Source organism: Scardinius erythrophthalmus (assembly GCF_964197995.2).
Source record: "Scardinius erythrophthalmus genome assembly, chromosome: 14".
In the NCBI taxonomy this organism is placed as follows: domain Eukaryota; kingdom Metazoa; phylum Chordata; class Actinopteri; order Cypriniformes; family Leuciscidae; genus Scardinius; species Scardinius erythrophthalmus.
The window spans coordinates 36,125,423-36,145,165 of record NC_138234.1 but is presented as its reverse complement, the minus strand read 5'-3'; the positions used below and the strand labels follow the sequence as shown (position 1 = coordinate 36,145,165).

General features: G+C 38.8%; 1 protein-coding gene across 3 annotated transcripts in view; it reads right to left on the bottom strand.

Moving 5' to 3' along the window:
* mark1 (MAP/microtubule affinity-regulating kinase 1) overlaps window positions 1–19,743 on the bottom strand; it is a 57,373-nt gene that overhangs the window by 17,497 nt on the left and 20,133 nt on the right. For all 3 annotated transcript variants that reach the window (XM_081384671.1, XM_081384672.1, XM_081384673.1), the window contains exons 2-12: window positions 17,804–18,007; window positions 15,849–15,902; window positions 7,245–7,293; window positions 5,270–5,335; window positions 5,113–5,183; window positions 2,811–2,867; window positions 1,985–2,221; window positions 1,789–1,908; window positions 748–847; window positions 498–610; window positions 18–171 (exon numbers count right to left, since the gene is read on the bottom strand). In XM_081384671.1, the coding sequence (XP_081240797.1) occupies window positions 18–171; window positions 498–610; window positions 748–847; window positions 1,789–1,908; window positions 1,985–2,221; window positions 2,811–2,867; window positions 5,113–5,183; window positions 5,270–5,335; window positions 7,245–7,293; window positions 15,849–15,902; window positions 17,804–18,007 (1,225 nt within the window). The remainder of the gene's footprint in view (window positions 1–17; window positions 172–497; window positions 611–747; window positions 848–1,788; window positions 1,909–1,984; window positions 2,222–2,810; window positions 2,868–5,112; window positions 5,184–5,269; window positions 5,336–7,244; window positions 7,294–15,848; window positions 15,903–17,803; window positions 18,008–19,743) is intronic.

Genomic DNA, 19,743 nt, shown 5'->3' with positions numbered 1-19,743 from the left:
GTGAGTGTGTGTTGTACCGTGGTCGCTGAAGCGGCGCTGTTTCTGCGTGGCAGAGATGCTGCGCTGGACTTTGGAGTGCGCGGGCGACGGCGTGGAGCTGTTGTTCAGGTCACTGCTGGGTCGCGACCTTTGACACAGGTTTGTGCTGGACAGCGAATCGCTCCCTTCAAACTGCCACGAGCACACAAACCACAGATTCACAGTTACTACACTTACATTATAGGTCACACTTTATTATAAGGTGCCATTGTTACAGTGTAATTATATATTTAAGCACTGAGTGATATTAAGCAACTACATGTACTTACTATAGGGTTAGGGTAGCATTAGGGTTTGTTTGAGGGTTAATTGCATAATTTACTGTGATTACTGTGGTAAGTAATAAGGACACTATTAAATACATTATTTTTACATATGTAACTAAAACGAATTTAAAGTATGCAGCGATATCTCAGCGATGGTACGATCACATGCTCAGGGTGTATGAAGTGACTCGCCTCGGGGGGTTTCCTGCCCAGCAGAAGATACGTGGCCATGACCTCATCATACTTCTGCCCCACTAACGCCTCCGTGATCTCGTCTTTGGGGAAACCCATGGTGATCATCAGCTCTGGAAGAGATGTGAGGATTCACACAGATGTAGTGTAAGATGCCATGTAGTGCATGACCCAGAGGTTTTGAGTTTTGATCATTCGGAAACTGATGCCTGAGTAGTAAATAAGCAGAGAGACCAGGGAAGGTCCAGACCTATGCGTTTGGTGTCGCTGAAGTCGGGCTCAGGTTCTGTATACGGCTTTAGTTCCTCTTCCTCGTGACCTACATTCATCCAGCGGTCCTTCATGATTTGCTGTGCGAGATTGGCAGACGTTAAACTACACATTTTGCATATGAATCAAATGTTTTTAAATCTTAACACTGATGTAATGATGCTAAAAGAACAGTAGACAGCCTTTAGATGCATACTTTGGTAAAAAACATTTTTTTACAAAAAGGCAAAAAAAATTCAGGCCTAATATTACTGTACAGTGTATTATATATATATATATATATATATGTGTGTATGCACAATCTTAATATTACTGTATATTATATGCTTCTAGCTCATTTTCCTAGGTTAGGCTTTTACTAAGAACCTATGAAATGAATTGATGAAATTAAGCCATAAGTAATGTAAAAATTAATACACCTATTATGAAACGTTTTATTTTACAGTGCAGTTGTACTACAATAGCAATGTATTCATAATAAATCAATCAATTAATTAATTAATAATGCTGTGGCAATGTTTCCCTGTGGTATAAAAAATAGAACTGAACGTAAAATTGTTCAAAGTATTGTATCACAGTAAGTAATTCTGGTATCTAGTATCCTACTTCTAGTGTTTTAGTCTTCTGCTGCTGCACAAAAAGGCTTAATCTCAGATTTAGACAGGTGGAGCTGGGGAGGTGGAGGGTCTCGAGAAACTCTTCAAGACCGAACACCGGTCAGCTTACACTATATCTAGAGTTTTCTTACTGAACTTCAAGTCATTTCTAAACAAGATAAATGTGTGACAAGCCAGGTTTATCGCTTACAAGCATGAATGAGATTTGAGAGTTCCATCACAGGATTCATAAGACTCGGGATTTAACATACAAGTCTTATGGACAACTTTTACAAAACTTTAATGACGCTTTTCTGAGTTTGCAGTTGCCCTGTTCACAGTCTGAGGTAAAGAGCAGTGAGAACATTCTGCAAAACATCTCCTTTTGTGTTTTTCTTTTAAAAAAGAAAAAGAAAGCGTCTCACCTCTAGACTTCCGCGTTTGCCTGGATTAAGCACTAAGAGTTTCTTCAGAAGGTTTTCACAGTCTGTGGACATGTAGAAGGGTATACGATACTTCCCCCGCAACACTCTCTCTCGCAGCTCCTGTGTGGACCAACATGCAGAGTTAGGGCGACGACCAGTGTGTGCTTGAGTGACCTTGAATGAAACAGCAAATGACCTTCAGATTCTGTCCGTCGAAGGGAAGTGACCCGCTGACCAGCGTGTAGAGGATCACCCCCAGACTCCAGACGTCCACCTCGGGCCCGTCGTACTTCTTGCCCTGGAAGAGCTCGGGAGCCGCGTACGGAGGACTGCCGCAGAACGTGTCCAGCTTGCTCCCGATCGTGAACTCGTTGCTGAAGCCGAAGTCTGCGATCTTTATGTTCATGTCCGCGTCTAGCAGCAAGTTTTCAGCCTTACAGAGAGAGGTAGCAAAGCGGTCAGCATTGTTTACGATCATGTGACCCTGGATCGCAAAACCAGTCACGAGTCAGACGGGTTTATTTGTGGCCATTGTATGGGTCAAAATTATTGATTTTTCTTTTATGCCAAAAATCATGAGGATATTAAGTAAAGATCATGTTCCATGAAGATATTTTGTAAATTTCATACCGTAAATATATAAAACATGTATTTTTGTGAGTGAATGCAGCACAATCGCCAACACAAATGGACAACTTTAAAGGAGATTTTCTCAATGCTTTGTTTTTTTTGCTCCCTCAGATTCCAGATTTTCATATAGTTGTATCTCTGCCTTTTGTCCTATCCTAACAAACCATACATCAATGGAAAGCTTATTTATTCAGCTTTCAGATGATGTATAAACCCATGTGATATTACCCATATAATATCCAGATATTACCCAGATTAACTCATATAAATTCAGATGTTAATTGACCCATGTGACTGGTTTTGTGGTCACATATTAGCAATCAATGAAACACAAATCATTAACGGTGACCAGATGTCCGCCACAGGCTTAAACCTCTTTGAGTGAGTCTCACCTTGAGATCCCTGTGGACTATTCTCTTCTGGTGGCAATATTGCACTGCGGACACGATCTGTAGTCACACACACACACACACACACACACACAAAGTCACATTAGCATGGTAATTAATGCGCCATTTCACAAACCAGGCCTTTTAATCAGCAAATTAAAGCTGAGAAAGTCTCTAAATTAAAGTTTCACACCTGTAGATCTGGTTTGGTTCACTTTCACATGGGCATTATTTCTAAATGGGCCAAAATACAAGTCAAGAGCGAGTAAGCTGTCCTCTCATTGGTCGAGTTCTCCTGTTTATTCAGCAGGATGGATAGACAACCGCTCCGCCGTCGTCCTAATCGTGGCTTTCTTCGTAGCTGTCGTTATCATTTTGAGCAAGAATTAAGCCTGTATATTAAGAATTATCTGTATATTTGTGTGTTTTGGACAGTTGTTCTGAAATGTTTGTCCGACCAAATTTGAATTAGGCATTTCCAATTCCTTCAGCAAAACAAACACTGCGTTTTTAGGTCTCAGATCGACTGTTTTGGTGCGGATCAGAGCGAGTTATGCCTGAACCAACCGAAATAATGAAGAAACTGCGTCAGATTCAGAAACTAAGGGTTCTTTCACACCTGAGCGTTTGTTTCTGAACCTGGTGTGTTTTCTCCCTTGGTTCGGTTCGTTTAGGCATATGTGAACACGGCAATCGCACAAAAGCAATCACTCCTACACCGCCTGAACGAGGTTGTCTCGGCCCGACTGCAAACGAACTCTGGGACGGTTTGCTTGAGGTGTGAAAGCGATCCAAACCACTGGACCAACAAACCAAATGGTATTATAATTCATAACAGGAAATGTGCTATATAGTGTCTGATTCTGTGAGTATATAATTTAACAGTGGGAATGACGTCTGCATTAGTATAGTGTTAACAGCTACAAATAAAGCCACAATAAGCTCGCGGAACGAACTTGTCAATCATCTTGATGGATGACGAGAAGAAAGGCTGACCAATAAGAGGACAGTTAGACAATAAGAGAGAGAGAGAGAGAGAGAGAGAGAGAGAGAGATACAGAGAGAGAGAGGGAGAGAGAGAGAGAGAGAGAGAGAGAGAGAGAGAGAGAGATACAGAGAGAGAGAGGGAGAGAGAGAGTGTGTGAAAGCAGTGACTGACGCCCGGGGCTTTTGTTTGGCTTCATGAGCAGAGCCTGACTGAAAATGGCCAGTTAATGATTGGCCGCCAGCAGGGGGTTTAATTACACTCACGCTGACGCTGAAATGTCTGCTCATTTACAGTTCTCATCACAGCAGCAGCTGATCCTGACCAGCGCTCCACCGAGCCACCGCCACTAGAGGGCGCGCGCGTGTGTTCAGCACTAAACCACTGAACCACTAACATTCACCAGCGTTCATTACAGCTAACCAACTTACGAACAGTGTGTATTTACTGATCAGGATATCAGTTTCTTTTTACGGTGCCATTAATGTCAAATACTACATCTGATACTATAGACATGTTTGTTTTTCTCAAATAGATTCATCATAGCAATAATCTTTTCAACCAAATAGCCATTGTTAATCAGAATCAAAACGCAATAAATACTGTTCAAATAAATGTACTTAATCTAATTAATCTTATGTAAACCAACATAACAATACATATTAATAAACAACAATATTTACCCACATTTATTTGTACCTAAAATATCATGGATTATGCTAAATTAACATGTAGGGACTTTTTAATAATTAAAACACTGATTCACTGAAATTTGAAAGAATTCAAGACAAAAATCATTGGAAGTTAAAATCAGAGATGTAGTAAATAATTTTCTTGATAATTGTATATTGTTATCAAAAATATTGCATATATCTTAAATATTTCACTACAAGTAACTTTTTTTAAAGGTTATTAGTACTTTTTAATTTACTTAGTTTTGGTTGCTAGTAACTTTAACTAATATCCCTCCAATTTTACTGCTAACCATTGATTCGACACTAGAACTTCATATATATATTAGTACCTATTCCAATACTGACCTGTACATGTAACTAGTTATATTGTATTTCTTTATTATATTTTCACGTAAATCAAAAATGTAAATGTATTTTTACCATTTTAAGGTGGTATGCCAACCCCACTTACAAACCCTTGTCAGTGTAGGAAAATAAAATGTAAAATAAAAGTTTGTACGTACAAATATTTATCAATTTTTGAACCAGACATAATTACAAAATTCTGTTATTTGAATAAACATACCTTGTAATTTTCATATTTTACGGTGTTTTCTCATGTATAAGACAGAGACGTGTGTCTCACCTGCCGAAACTTTGCTCTGGCTTCCTTCTCCTTCATCCTCCCATGAGCAACTAAGTAGTCAAACACTTCACCTGACATAAACAGAGACATTCAGAGACGTGTGTGTGTGAGACACGAGTCATATTAAACATGTATCCCGCCTGTCCATCAAACTCACCTCCGCTCGCATACTCCATTATTAAATAAAGCGTCTTCTCTGTTTCAATGACTTCGAATAACTTAACTGAAAGAGAGGCAGATATTAACACTTCAGACTCAAACATTTCAAAATCAACTGAATATTGAATTAGATGTTGCATGTAAATTTTCTGTCTGAACATTTAGAAACATTACGACAATTGACAGCATTTCTGATTCATTTTCAATGACCTTCATATAATCTCAACTCAAAAATGACCGCAGGATCGCTACGCTAATGACTATCTACATCACTTCCTGTCCAACTTATTCAATTGGGAAATGTTGTTAATGTTTTTAAGTAATATTTTTCATAATGTATCACGTTTGAAGAATCAAACACCAGGGGAAAAGAAATCATAGATTAAACTGAATCTGTGGTCTTTACTGAATGTGATTTTGGAAATTACGCGTCTTTCTGGTAAGTTGTCGCCACAGACTTCATGCAAAACAAACACACATCGCCACCTTTGTGTGATCCAATCAAAAACATTCAAAATAACAAATAAAGTTTTCCAAGTGTGTGCCACTGGCCCCAGATCAGTGCTTGAACTCTCTCAGGAGCTCATCTCTGACATGGAGAAACCACACGCCAGGGACGCGCTTGTTATGGAGACACACACGACGTCACACACACGTCTCTTTCCACTTCATAGTGATGTGAAGAGCAGACACCAATAACGTCTGACTAATGCAGTCGCATTGTGTGTGTGTGTGTGTTGGGAAAGTGGCAGGGACAGGTGTGTAATCACAGCTTTTAGTTTGATGAATCTACAATCCAGCTCAGTCTCGGCCAATCAGAAGCCGGCGCTGGCGCGCATGCGGGCCGGCGGCAGAAACAGCCAGTCACGCGGATCGATAGCGCAGTGAAAACACACACTCTGCTGATGCACACTCAGAGAGACACAGAAGAGCTGAGCTGGTCAGACATCGCAGAGATAATCGTGCTCAAGTCTGAACGACTCTCCTGTGACTCCCTTCCATTAGGAGGAGGAATAATCCAGTTATCAGAGAAAGAGAGGGAAAGTGCCGTGTCATGGAGAAGAGCTGAGCTGTGGATTACCAGTCAGAAGGTCTTCCAGCCGTGGGGCTCGATCAGGTGTTATGAAGCTCATTTTCACCAGTGTTGATATTGTTAAAGGGAAAATATCATAAATCCATATGAATCGGGCGGTTTAATCCAAGAGTATATTGAGCTTGAGCTTGGGGTTACCGTATCTGATCTGCTCTATGTACACGATCAAGGTCTATCTGTGAGTAAAAGACTATATTAAATGTGTTCATCACATAAAGCGTATAATCAAAAGATTGGGATTATATGGATTCATCTCACCATCTCTTTATGAATGTTTTGAAGCGTCTGAGTTTTGGGTGAATAGAGTTTCAATGGAGGGACAGAAATCGCTCAGACTCATTACAAATGTCTTCATTTGTGTTTTAAAGATCAGCTAAAAGTCGTGAGGTTTGGGAATGGCATGAGGGAGAGTTAATCATGGCAGAACTGACCCTAAAACTATTAAAAATTATTATTTTTTTAAACAATAAAATTACAAAATCACTAAAAATCGATCTTAAGTTAAAATGAAAATATAAAAATGAAAGCTAATCCAAAATATTAATAAATACCATAATAGTAAATGAATTCTACTAAAATAACACTGCTTTGAGTCGACATCAATACAAAGGCCATTTTTACAACCTCAACGATTCACTTTAATGTGATATATTATTTTTTATATGATTCTTTAAATACTTCTAATGCAACATAGGCAGAAAAAACAAACATTTAAAGTATTTGCATTCGAATTATGTGCAAGTATGTTAGCCAATCATAACTGGGGTCACCATTTCAAAAGACTTCATTGTAAGGGACAAATGATGACGAAATTTTGATGCAAGAAACATGAATATGCAGAATATGGTGTGGTGATCTTTACCTGAGTAAGATGTCTTACCTATATTAGGATGATTTAAGACCTTCATAATCCTCACTTCACGAAAGAGCTGTGGGAACAGACAGAGACAGAGACATCAGATTAGAGGACTATTCTGCAGGAAACACACAGTCCTGGGCAAATATCAAAAGTCAGTCTCAGCTAGCGACAAAAACTTACTATAGTACAATCCCATTTTTTGCAGTAAATAATCCCTGAACCTCAGCATTAGTAACTCAGAGTATCTCCCTGTTTCTGGCTCATGTTGAGCACTTCAGTGAATCGCTTCGTCAGTGTGGTTTGCGAACCGATTCAACAGGTTCACTGAAAAGAATCAGCGTGTTCACGAATCTAATCTAGCGGAGATTTCTTTATTTCGAAGTAAAAAATAATAATATGTTTTTATGAAATATAGTGGAGTAAAAAGTGTAATATTATGCTTTGGAATAAAGCAAACATTTCCCTAAGAAAAAAAAAGTAATAAAATAGTAAAATACTTCCTTACTGTCCACCACTGCACAAATGGCAAGAGATTTCAGTTTTAAAACCTTCAAATTTAAGGCTTTTTTTAAGACCTGCACAAATCAAATGAATACTGTATAAGCAAGGGATGGCAATACTAAACCATAAAAACAACTTTACAGTTCAAACAAAGTTTTGAGAAACCTCACATTTCAAGTTTTTTAACCATATTTTAAAAGTCAAAATTATTAATGATTGCATTTTAATATTTTTTACACCTTGTTTTCAGAGTTGATGTGTAACAATCATCACGATTACCTTTTTCCATCCCAAAATTAAATACCTCTTAAAATGATAACAAGGAATTTCGGTAACACTTTCTTTTACAGTGTCCTTGTTACATATGTTACATGTACTTACAGTAAATTATGCATAATTACATGCAACTAACCCTCAACTAAATTCTAATGCTACCCTAACCCTATAGTAAGTACATGTAGTTGATTAATATTACTCAGTACTTAAATATATAATTACACTGTAACAATGACACCTTATAATAAAGCGTAACCGAATTTTCTTATACCATTTGAGATATTTAAGGCCCTTAAATTTGATAAAACTATATTTTATACATTTTAAGACTCTTTAAGCCCTAAAAACAACAAGCTATAAAGTTGAACAAGAAATAAAGTAGCATCTAAAGTCCCAGGATGCACTTCGGGACGAGCTCTACTCACGGCCAGAGTCTGCGAGGCTCATGGCACTAACTCAGAAATATGTTCAACAGGTTTTTTTTGAAGCACTTAGTAGCAAGTAAATCAAATATTCATGAGCACATCTTCTTTCATGGAAATATCAGTTTGCATATTCACCCAGCTGTGAACATACACAACACGAGCTGGTGGGTTGCTTTACGTGTCAGTCTCTCTCTCTTCCAGTGTAAGTGGGTGTCTCTCGACCAAAACGACTGGACGGATCCTAAACACTACTCCCAGTTTCTTCCCCGAGTGTCTTTCTATCCTTCTCTTCTCGCACTAAAAGCTGTCATACACACACACACACTCTTTATAAAGTAACAACAGCAGGAGTGTGTTTTCTGTGAATGAAGGAGCACGTGACCTGCAGACATGTGACCGAGATGTGATGCGACGGATTAATCTCTTCAAAATATAACCAAAAAAAAACTATTTATATGATGCGAAGGCAAATTAATATCTGATTCAGAAACACCAAACCAACATTTGAGATGCTGCGATGCCATTGGTCCGCTGGCTAGGCCAGTCATCCAATCAGATTATCGGTTGAGGTTTCTTGTTGCGCATCGAGGAATTTATTTAGTAAATGTGTGTCCATCATAGCTCATGCGCATGTCGTCTATTTTTAATGCAATATCCCAAAATGTGCTTAAGAACAGGAGTATGTTCTGGAATCATCAGTCCGGACAGAGCCAGGGGGACACCGACTGACGGATCGATTCCTCTCGCCACAGGAGTGTGTTTGCTCTGTGTTTTTTGGGATCACACACAGATCTATGTGGGAATGTCACTCTAGAAAACACCTCTGTGTTTCAGCCACAAGATAGACTCATATGACCCAGCAACAATGTTATCTTAAATATAAATTTGGTCACACTTTAGATTCGACTCCAATTCTCACTATTAACTATGATTATTCCCTCAATAAACTCCTAATTACTGCTTATTAATAGTTAGTAAGGTAGTTGTTAAGTTTAGGTATTGAGTGGATTAAGGGATGTAGAATATGGTCATGCAGAATAAGGCATTAATATGTGCTTTATAAGTACTAATACACAGCCAATATCCTAGTAATATGCATGATAATAAGCTAGTAGCTAATAGTATAAATTGGATCCTAAACTAAAGTGTTACCGTAAATTTATTTAAAAGTCAACCTCTATAATAATTAAAAAGTTTTGATGAGATTTTATTACTAATGTATTCGTCATTTTTCTATTTGCATTCTATTTGTAATCCACAAATCCCGTTTTTTTGAGAATTATTATAAATGTAAAGCTTTTATCTAATATAAAACTGAGCATGTTCATGGCATGAACCATAGTCTTTTATGCAAGTTAAATATCAGTATTTTCTCCATTTTTACAGTAATTGTAATGTTGAGTGCATCCATCAAGCTGAATTATCAACCCTTACTCATCATGTTATTGATTATAGATAACATATTTGTACAAATAATTACAAATCAACATTTGGTCCTGAATTAATCATACCATTTTAGCATTGCAATTATGTTACTTGAAACAGTTATCCTTTATCTGTCTTTCTTTAATTGCTATAAAATAACAAATCATATAAATAAGTCATTTCTAAATTTTACAGTTAAAAACTATAAAACGTGTTTAAAACATGTTAAAAAATTCATAATTTTTAGATTATGATAATGAGCATTTTTGAAAGTTAAGCGCTTCCTTTGACAATATGTTGAACAAAATTAAATAAAATAATTTTGGCCTTTTCCAACCCCTAATAAAGTGCCTCTGCTAATTTGCATAATGAGAATAGTATGCAAATAGTAAACAAATACCTCTCAGTCTTTACCAATAGTATTTGAATTTGAATTGATTACGACATTTGATAAAGTGCACATAATCTAGTGAGATTTATAAAATTTTGATGACCCATATATCATGAGGTTTGTGAGCGATCTGTTCTCATGTGACCTCTGACCTCTATCTGTCTCGATAAGCGTGTCCTTCCTGTCCTTTGAAAAGGCACAAAAACAGTGAAGGGATAAAGAGGGAAATCGAGGAGGAATAAAAAGAGAAAGTGTGTTTGTTCTTGGCAGTCGGCTCTGGTAAACAATCAGCAGAGCTTCTATTTTTACAGAGACATTTCTAAAAACAGACACAGCAACATTCCTCTCTGACACTGACAAGCGTGTCACTTCCTGTAGTGTGTGTGTGTGTGCTTCCCAATCCCCTGATTTACACACACGTCATCACAGCAGTTCCCTGTCACTCACGGAGGTTGAACACACACTCGCATATGATGACGAATGATGTTGTAAAGTGACTTCTCTGATTTTAACACACACCTCCCAAATCCTTAGGGAATTTCATTAAGACTCACTTGGAATTTCTAAATGTGCTCTTACTGAACAATGGAGGACAGGGAATGTTTAGGAAACCTACTTGTACTTTTTTTTTACAAATAGGTGAATAAATGCTGATTGTGTTGATCATGTTGGGGGAGGGGGGGCAACTGTATTTACAGTCAAGCTATGACGTGTGTGTGTGTGTGTGTGTGTGTGTGTGCGGTCATTAATCATGAGGCGAGCGAGATCAGTGTAGGTTTCACTGTCCATCTGTTCAAGCGACGCTAATGTTGCACATCAATCAAACCAGGGAGGAGGGGCCTCATTAACATATTCAAATGAGATTATAATTGACTGTACAAGAAATGAAACAATACTGGAACATTGATAAAACACATCTTTCTATTACAACCAAATCACTGAACAAAGTCTCGACGCATGAAAAGCATGATCCCGACGCCCTTGCAGGAAGGAGGATCCGACTGATCAATGCGAGAGGATGCTGGTCGAGGAAAAGGTCACTGAACGGAAGTCAATTGGCCATGCGTGACCATCTGATCCCGGATCGTTCTCGTCTCGTTAAAGACCACATCTCTGAAATCCTTAGGGAACTCGTTTAAGACTCGCTCATAACCCTCGAACGCTCCTACCGAACAATAGGAGATGAGGGGAATTTTTAGGAAACGTATTAGTATTTTTTTTTTGGATCAACATTTTTGACTCCAAGTTGTTGGGAGTTTTTCCTAGTTGATCATGATTTACTGGATAAGGATTTAGAAAATATCTATTTACTCAATTCTACCTTTTTTTTTTTTCATGACTTTTCCAAGCATCTCATACGAATCGCATCACATGATCTTCCTCATGTATCCAGGATTTCTCCCAGAATTCCGGTTCTTCTTCTACAGTTGTTGAGTCTCTTATTTTGACTGATTTCAGGTCATCTTGCGGCGAGCCACTGCTTCAGGCGCAGGAATCACACACTTTAAAAGACACACACTAAACTGCACTGCTAAATCAAGCAATAGGAATAGTGTGATTCTGTGACATTGCTTATTAAACAAAAGAAAAAGACGAAAGGGGATATAACTCTTGATATAACTCGCTCGGATAGAAATGCCTCGAGGAAGGAAAGAAATCTACGCTTGACAAAGTGCCATTTAATGCTGTCTTTCATAAAGTGCATGAAGTGGAGACCGGCTGAGTAACAGCTCTGGATCTCAGCGCTTCGGGACGGATTCAGGAATCTCCACTGGGATGAATTGGGAATCTTCACTGGGATGAATGGGATGAATTGGGATCTCTACTGGGATGAATTGGGAATCTCTACTGGGATGAATTGGAAATCTCCACTGGGATGAATTGGGAATCTTCACTGGGATGAATGGGATGAATTGGGAATCTCTACTAGGATGAGTTGGGAATCTCCACTGGGATGAATTGGGAATCTTCACTGGGATGAATGGGATGAATTGGAAATCTCTACTGGGATAAATTGGGAATCTCCACTGGGATGAATTGGGAATCTCTACTGGGATGAATTGGAAATCTCCACTGGGATGAATTGGGAATCTTCACTGGGATGAATGGGATGAATTGGGAATCTCTCAGGGTGTCTACAGATATGAACAAGTTAAATTTAAGACTTTTTAAGACCTTTTTAATGCCACTTTGAATGAAATTTAAGACCAAACCTGTAATGGAAATACACATTATATTACATGCGTATATATTAGGGGTGTAACGGTTCACAAAATTCACAGTTCAGTTCGATACGATACACTTGTGTCATGGTTCGGTTCGGTACGTTTTTGATACAGCATAAAGAAATAAATGCCAGAGAAATTTCCTTGATTTAAATTTTTTATATTAAATCTAACATCATAAAGTATGATATTTTTTTTTACTTAGAGCAATTTTAGAGCTATAATTGACTCTTCTTATGAGCATATAAAACAAAACAGCTCCTTGGAAAAAATGAAATGTAATATTGTAGTAGTTATAAACAAAGGTTTATTTGATTTCAGATTAACATTTGAGGGCAGCAATTGTATTCATAATGTCAAAATAAAACCAACGTGTTACTTGAAAGCATTATAGCCTGTACTATTCCTGCCAAACGTCCATGGTTGCAGTTAGTGTTACTACAGTAAATCCATGGTGAATGTTGCTGATCTGTGGACACTGATAGTTCATTCATGGCACAATGTTTCTTCCTGGTTTCCACGTCAGCGCTGTTTGATCCATTAATAACGGAGAAATGTGAATGTTTCTCACTAGATCTCGCAGCGATGTTATTACTTCAGTGGCGATTTGAAATGCTTTATTTACTGGATCTCTTATTAGCGCTGTGTAGTAACAGTGTCGCATGATCAAGATCGGCTCGCGCTGCACTGGTCCAAACTGATAAACGGTCCTTCAACCACACAATAACGAGCAGTTTCGTTCCGCTTGCATTTTACGTTTGCCATTTGATGTTGGGCAATGTTGTGGTCTCGCCGGCGTCTCTTACATTATGAGCGCGCTTGCCACGCGCAACGCGCCTACATTTTAAATAACGAAACAGCGTTACCAGAAAAAGCCTACATTATCAGTAGCTGTTTATGTAATAAAATCGGAATCATTCTCGCGATTCGATGCTTCACTGGTTATTTAACGGACATTAGGTCCGTCAGACTGGAGAAATTTTAGCGGTAACGTGACCAGAAATATTTAAGACCTATCGAATCTGAATTTAAGACATTTTAATACTTTTTAAAGTGTAAGTTGCAGGTTAAATTTTTCACGAAGATAATGCAATGTGTTTATTAAACATAAAGATAAGAACTGCCCACCATTGTTTTTTTATACCAAAATGCTGATATAATATGAAAAGTTGGCACTTTTAACAGTGGTTTTAACCGCTCCCGCTCCCTTCCACTAGATGGAGCGTGACGTCACAAGAGGAACTCACTAGTAGAGTTACCGGCATAGTCATAGCTATAGATGCCTTACATAACTACAGACAAGTTGGTTGTATGTTTTATTTGATAAAAAAATTATGGATAAAATAACTCAACTGTGAACATACTCGTGTGTGCTGACTTCAAGGGGACCGTGATCCTGCCTGAAATGAGAATAAGCTATTCGCAAAACAAACGGGTTCAGGCACGTCAGATCAGCCGGTCGCGGGTCGAGCTGCTCCACTAAACTAAACGCGTTCACCTCACGGCAGCACACACTCTCCACTGCTGATAGCCCACACACACACAGTGATGGGGACATCGATCTCTCTTTATCTTTTCTGACAATAAACATCGCTAATTAAATCGTGAGAAATTGATAACGCGTGGACTGAGGAAGGGTATTACATGACGTTTGAGGCGTCGATGAGACTAGCGATTGCGCCTGACGTGCATCTCTAACGTGCAGCTCTGATTTGGACTGACTTAACGTTACTGTAAGTAAATAATGTCTTCAGTCGTTGTCCCTCCTTGCTATTCTACATGACGGCAATATTTTGAAAAGACTTGCTTGTTCTGTTATATTATCCGGGTTAAGTTTGCACCAGGCTAGACTTGCTCTAACGTAGCTAACGTTACTCACCGGGACACCTGGCTAACCCTCCACTCATTCTCCTCACACCAAGCATTAATAACTCTTTGAGTGCCATGGCTGCCCTCTCTCACGCCTGACCAGTTAAAAATTGTAGGGCTGTGGTCCATAAAGAATTTGATGGTTTCCCACATCCTCAGTCGTTCTCCAAATAGCCATAATACAGTAGGAATCTAGCAGAGTATGGGTTGCGAGTTCCTCTTGTGACGTCATCACCCAGTAACTGAAAAACACGCTACGTTTGAAGAAACCCTAATAAATGTTATTTTAACGCATTTTAAGACAGAAATAATTAAATATATACATATAGAGCACTTTAATTTACACATTAATTGGCTGTGGTGGTTAACCTGCAACTTACACTTTAAGGCCTTTTATTAGGAAAACTTTATTTAAGACTTTTTAAGACTTTTTAAGACTTTTTAAGGACCCGCGGCCAACCTGTCTCTACTAGGATGAATTGGGAATCTCCACTGGGATGAATTGGAAATCTCTACTGGGATGAATTGGGAATCTCTACTGGGATGAATTGGGAATCTCCACTGGGATGAATTGGGAATCTTCACTGGGATGAATTGGAAATCTCTACTGGGATGAATTGGGAATCTCCACTGGGATGAATTGGGAATCTTCACTGGGATGAATTGGGAATCTCTACTAGGATGAATTGGGAATCTCCACTGGGATGAATTGGGAATCTTCACTGGGATGAATTGGGAATCTCTACTAGGATGAATTGGGAATCTCCACTGGGATGAATTGGGAATCTTCACTGGGATGAATTGGGAATCTCTACTGGGATGAATTGGGAATCTCCACTGGGATGAATTGCAATGAGAGAAAGGATGGAAAATTACATTTAAATGTTCAGTGGACACTCATACGGAGGACTTCTCTGTCTTTTTATGAACATGCTAGACACATGATAAACCGCTGTAGTAACATGCTAACAATGCACATGTTAAAACATCCATCTATCTGTTATTGTCAAAAATACTATCTATCTATCTATCTATCCGTCTGTCTATCTTATCTTATCTATCCATCCATCCATCTATCCATGATAAAACATGTTAGCAGTGCCCAGGATTGGTGTTGAAGCTCAACTCTCCAGGACTGGACTTGATAAACCCTGATCCAGACTCTCCGTCCAGTAAAGCGTCCTCTCAGGTTTGAGTTCAGCAGTGAGATCATATCCTGCTCAAGTGCACCATCATGTATGGTCAAATGCACATTGCACACAAAACGCACAGACGAAGTTAGTGACGTCAAACCGATATATATCCATATGATCGATATAATTACCATACAAACATTCACGGGGACCGTCTCGCCTGTATTTAAATTATAATTCTCCATCCCAGGCTATTAACCTTTCAGTCTATTAATTACTTTCAAAAACTTAATTAACCTTTGAAATACTTGATAGCAACTGGATGAAAGTCACAGAAGAACATGTCAGAAAATTAAGTCAAACAAACATGGAAGTCTCACCTTTTGTAGACTTGTGGGGTTCAGCTGTGTTTTATCAATGATCTTCACCGCTACCTGAAAGACAAACACTGTTACTGTCAAATGTTTATATTGATAGATTCCCATACAAAGCCTATATATCTAAAGTCTGTCATCATCTCTCCGAGCTTCAGAGCATGGCGTTCGAGCACTAGATGAGTGTCCTTGTTTCAGAGCTAAAGCATCTCTTCATCTTCCCTGAACGAGGGACAACCGAGGGCAGCTTCACAGGGGTCAAGTCGTTCAACAGGACTAATATAATGTGATTTGTTTTCAGAGTTATTTTTGTGAAATAACTGGTATATTAGAAGTGCACCATCTATTTCAGATTTACCCCCACACAATCGTCATGTAAAAACCAAACTGTGGTTGGCGCTTTAAATGTTTACATTTTCTCTGGCTCTTGTTTTGAATGATTTTGTTCCGTTATTATGCTTGTTGTTGATGTTGTACAAGCAGAATGTGGCGGTTGGTCGGTGTGGTATTAGTCCCGCCCCTCCTCCACTGTGATTGGACAGCTGGGTAACAAGTGCCAGTGATGAGTGCTGCGTTTTACCCAAAGTTGAACATTCTTCAACTCTCGGCGACCAGTAAAAAACGGCGAACGCTCAGCGTGAAAAAGACGCTCAGCGCCTCGCTACACTCATGGCGTTTAAAAAACGCGGCGCTGCCATTGAAAACAATTGGAAAAATACGCCAGCCGCGTGAAAAAACGCTTTGGTGGACACAGGGCCTTAAGGTTATGAATAAGCTGGTGTGATCCAAAACAATGACAACATCCGCATTTAGGAGATATAAGCATTAAGTCTCTCACTTCCGCTAAACTGGATCAGGGATTTTTATGACGTCATCGAGGACCTCATCTTCTGTCCAATCAAATGCTCTCTAGAATCTAAAGCTCCGCCCCCTCTGCTACAAACACCACCTGGCCGAAGCGAGTCGACACGTCACAGAGCAGTACGGGTGGGAGTGTGTGTTCGGTTGCTCAAACACTCGAGTTTTATCCCGTTTTCCAACCGTACGTTGATGAAGAATGAAATGCCTAGAATTTATTTACACTATTGAATCCAGCGTATCATCAGCGCTCATGCATGTGCTGTCAAGTACGACTCGCAGTCTGTGAGGGGAAACTAAACGCTATTGGCTGTTTGAAAAGGGGGAGGAGCCACTCAATATGTCCCGCCTCAGCTTCCTGTTCAGTGGAAATCACATCAACGCATCAAACAAAGCTGTGCGTTCCAAGGCACTTCAGTGGTCTTTAACATTGACCTTCCACATGCACTGTTGTATGTGTCCGCGCCGACACACTACACTGGGCTACACGCGGACGTCCGCACACCCTCCGGATGACGAACATTATAACGAACGGCTGAAGTATAATTTGGGTTTAAGTGCCGTGGGCGGTTCCTGTACAGAATCAGATGGAAAGTGCACCAAAATTCATGGCAACAGTCATAAGTTTGCCACCATACAATGAAAAAAATCCATTCACTCCTTTTATTTAATCCTCAAAAAGCCTAAACACTCAATAATCAAGCCGTTTGGATTTTCTGAGGACTATGATGTCATAATGCTCATGCTCCGCCCACGACCGCTGACGGACTGTCCCGCATTAGCATATTTCCAGTATTAGCATACTTCTGCCCTCGGCCAATCGACAGCCCCCATGGAAGAGGGGGTGGGGTGAGAAGTTGCTCATTATCATTTAAAGAGACATGCACTGAAACGGGTCGCTGTGAGCAGAGCTGTTTTTGAGGAGGTAAAGCGTGTTGTTTTACACAAACATTGAGGAATTTTAACCAAAGTATGCTACAAACTTTACATAAACACCCTAACGAATCATAACGACTTGTGGAAAATGGGCATCCGATGACCCCTTAAAGCTTACATACTACCTAAAAAGCACAATATGCATCTACACATCCATATCTGCTCACCTCTCTTCCTGTTAAAACATGGCGGGCTAGTTTGACTTTAGCAAAGTTCCCTTTGCCGATGGTTTTGAGCAGTCTGTAGTTCCCGATGTGAGGCTGCTCGTCCGTGATGGACGCCACCGAGTTCCTGCAGCGCGGGAGGCTCTGGCGGCTCGCTGATTTGGTGGGGGGGGCTGGTGTGTCCGCATAGCCGTCGACAGACGTGTGCTGGAAGAGGGAGGACAGGGTGTTCAATACAAAGTACATGTGGAAAAAAAGTGAAAAGAAAATAAATTTGACGGATTTAATGAAAATGCAGATTTTACAGCTTTTTCGCCAATAAATATTTACACACGGTCAGTGAATCAAACATAAGTGTAAATATCATTTTTGTATTCAATATACAGGTGTGCTGTTGTCTGTTACAACACTGATGACGATGTGAATCAGAAACGTAAAAGTGCTTAAAGGAAGCTTATATTCTTTGAATTTTGTTGAATGAATAATTTATTGCAGAGCTGTTGATAAGATATTGTTGAATGGCCATATTCTGTTTTTGAGATGCTTATCAGGTGGATAAATTCATAATTCATAATTCAGAGACTGAATGAACATCCATTTTGAAATTGTGAAGTGCAGGTGTAATACTGAGCAGCCGACTTCTTTATGCTCACTATGGGGTGTTTGGTTAATTTATTTAGTTGATTCTTTTACATCTAGTCAGATACAGACTTTTGTTTTATGTTTTTGTTTGCTTTGGTTTTGAGTTTATGGACGAAAATAAACAAAATAACTATGAGTAGAAGTCATACATAAAATTATGGCTGAGAAAAAGAACCCTTTATGTTATTTTCCCAGTAAAATTATTGTTAGGCTATATTATTGTCTAAAGTTCTGTACTATATTGCACTTTCATAGTTTAGTATCTTTACATAATATATTATCTTTATTCCTAATATATTTATTTATTTGTAAAATAACTTTAATTTAGTCATTTCTTTTATATTTTTAAAATAAAAAACATGAAATACGCTTTTTTTTTTTTAAAAATCCTCATAAGTTTCCATGTTCTTCTAAAACCATCTTTAAATCTTTCCAAGAAATGTTTGACGAGTTTAACGCAATCCTGCAATAAATAAATGTTAAATACTTTATGTATTTAATCTTACTTTATTAACCAATGTCTTTGCTTCTGACCTTCGATTATACTATTCGACCATACAAAAATGACTTTAGATAAACATCACACTGATGTTTTTTATTTATTATTTTTTGAAGTAAGTGTTTTTTTAGTCTTTCTTCTCCTGGTTTGTCTGAGCGGCGCCCTCTACTGTACAGGAGTGTATTTGCATTTCCTTCAGCCTGAGCATTTCATTGGGCCTTTACATTTGTCAAAAATACAACTTTATTGTTATTAAAAATCAACAAGCAAGCCCTGCCCAGATGAGAAAAAGTAAAGCAAAAGTATCACAACACACTACTTTCCATAAAAAGTAACTAAGTAACAGTATTAGTTACTTTTCTAGGGAGTATCGCAATGTTGTGATGCATTACTTTTAAAAGTAACTTTCACAGAAAATGTTTCAGAAAATTGTACCAAGTGCTAGATGAAAGAGGCTTAAACAAGGCTTTAAAAGCTGCGTCTTGCGTCCCATCATGTCACACTATCGTCCCAGGACTAAGATAACACAGAGTCATATATCATTTAACTTTTTAAAAGTGTATCAATCGAGACGCCTGAATTCTTTTTCATTTCGTGGCACTCCGGCCAGCTCTTTTTGAACACACACACACACACACACACACACACACACACACACACACACACACACACACACACAAACAATGAATCCTATATGAACACATCTGAATTCTTAAAGTCACCATGAAATCAAATTTGACAGCTCTTCTCTGATGATGAGGGCGGGGCTATAACCTGTCAATCACATGAGATCAACCAATAG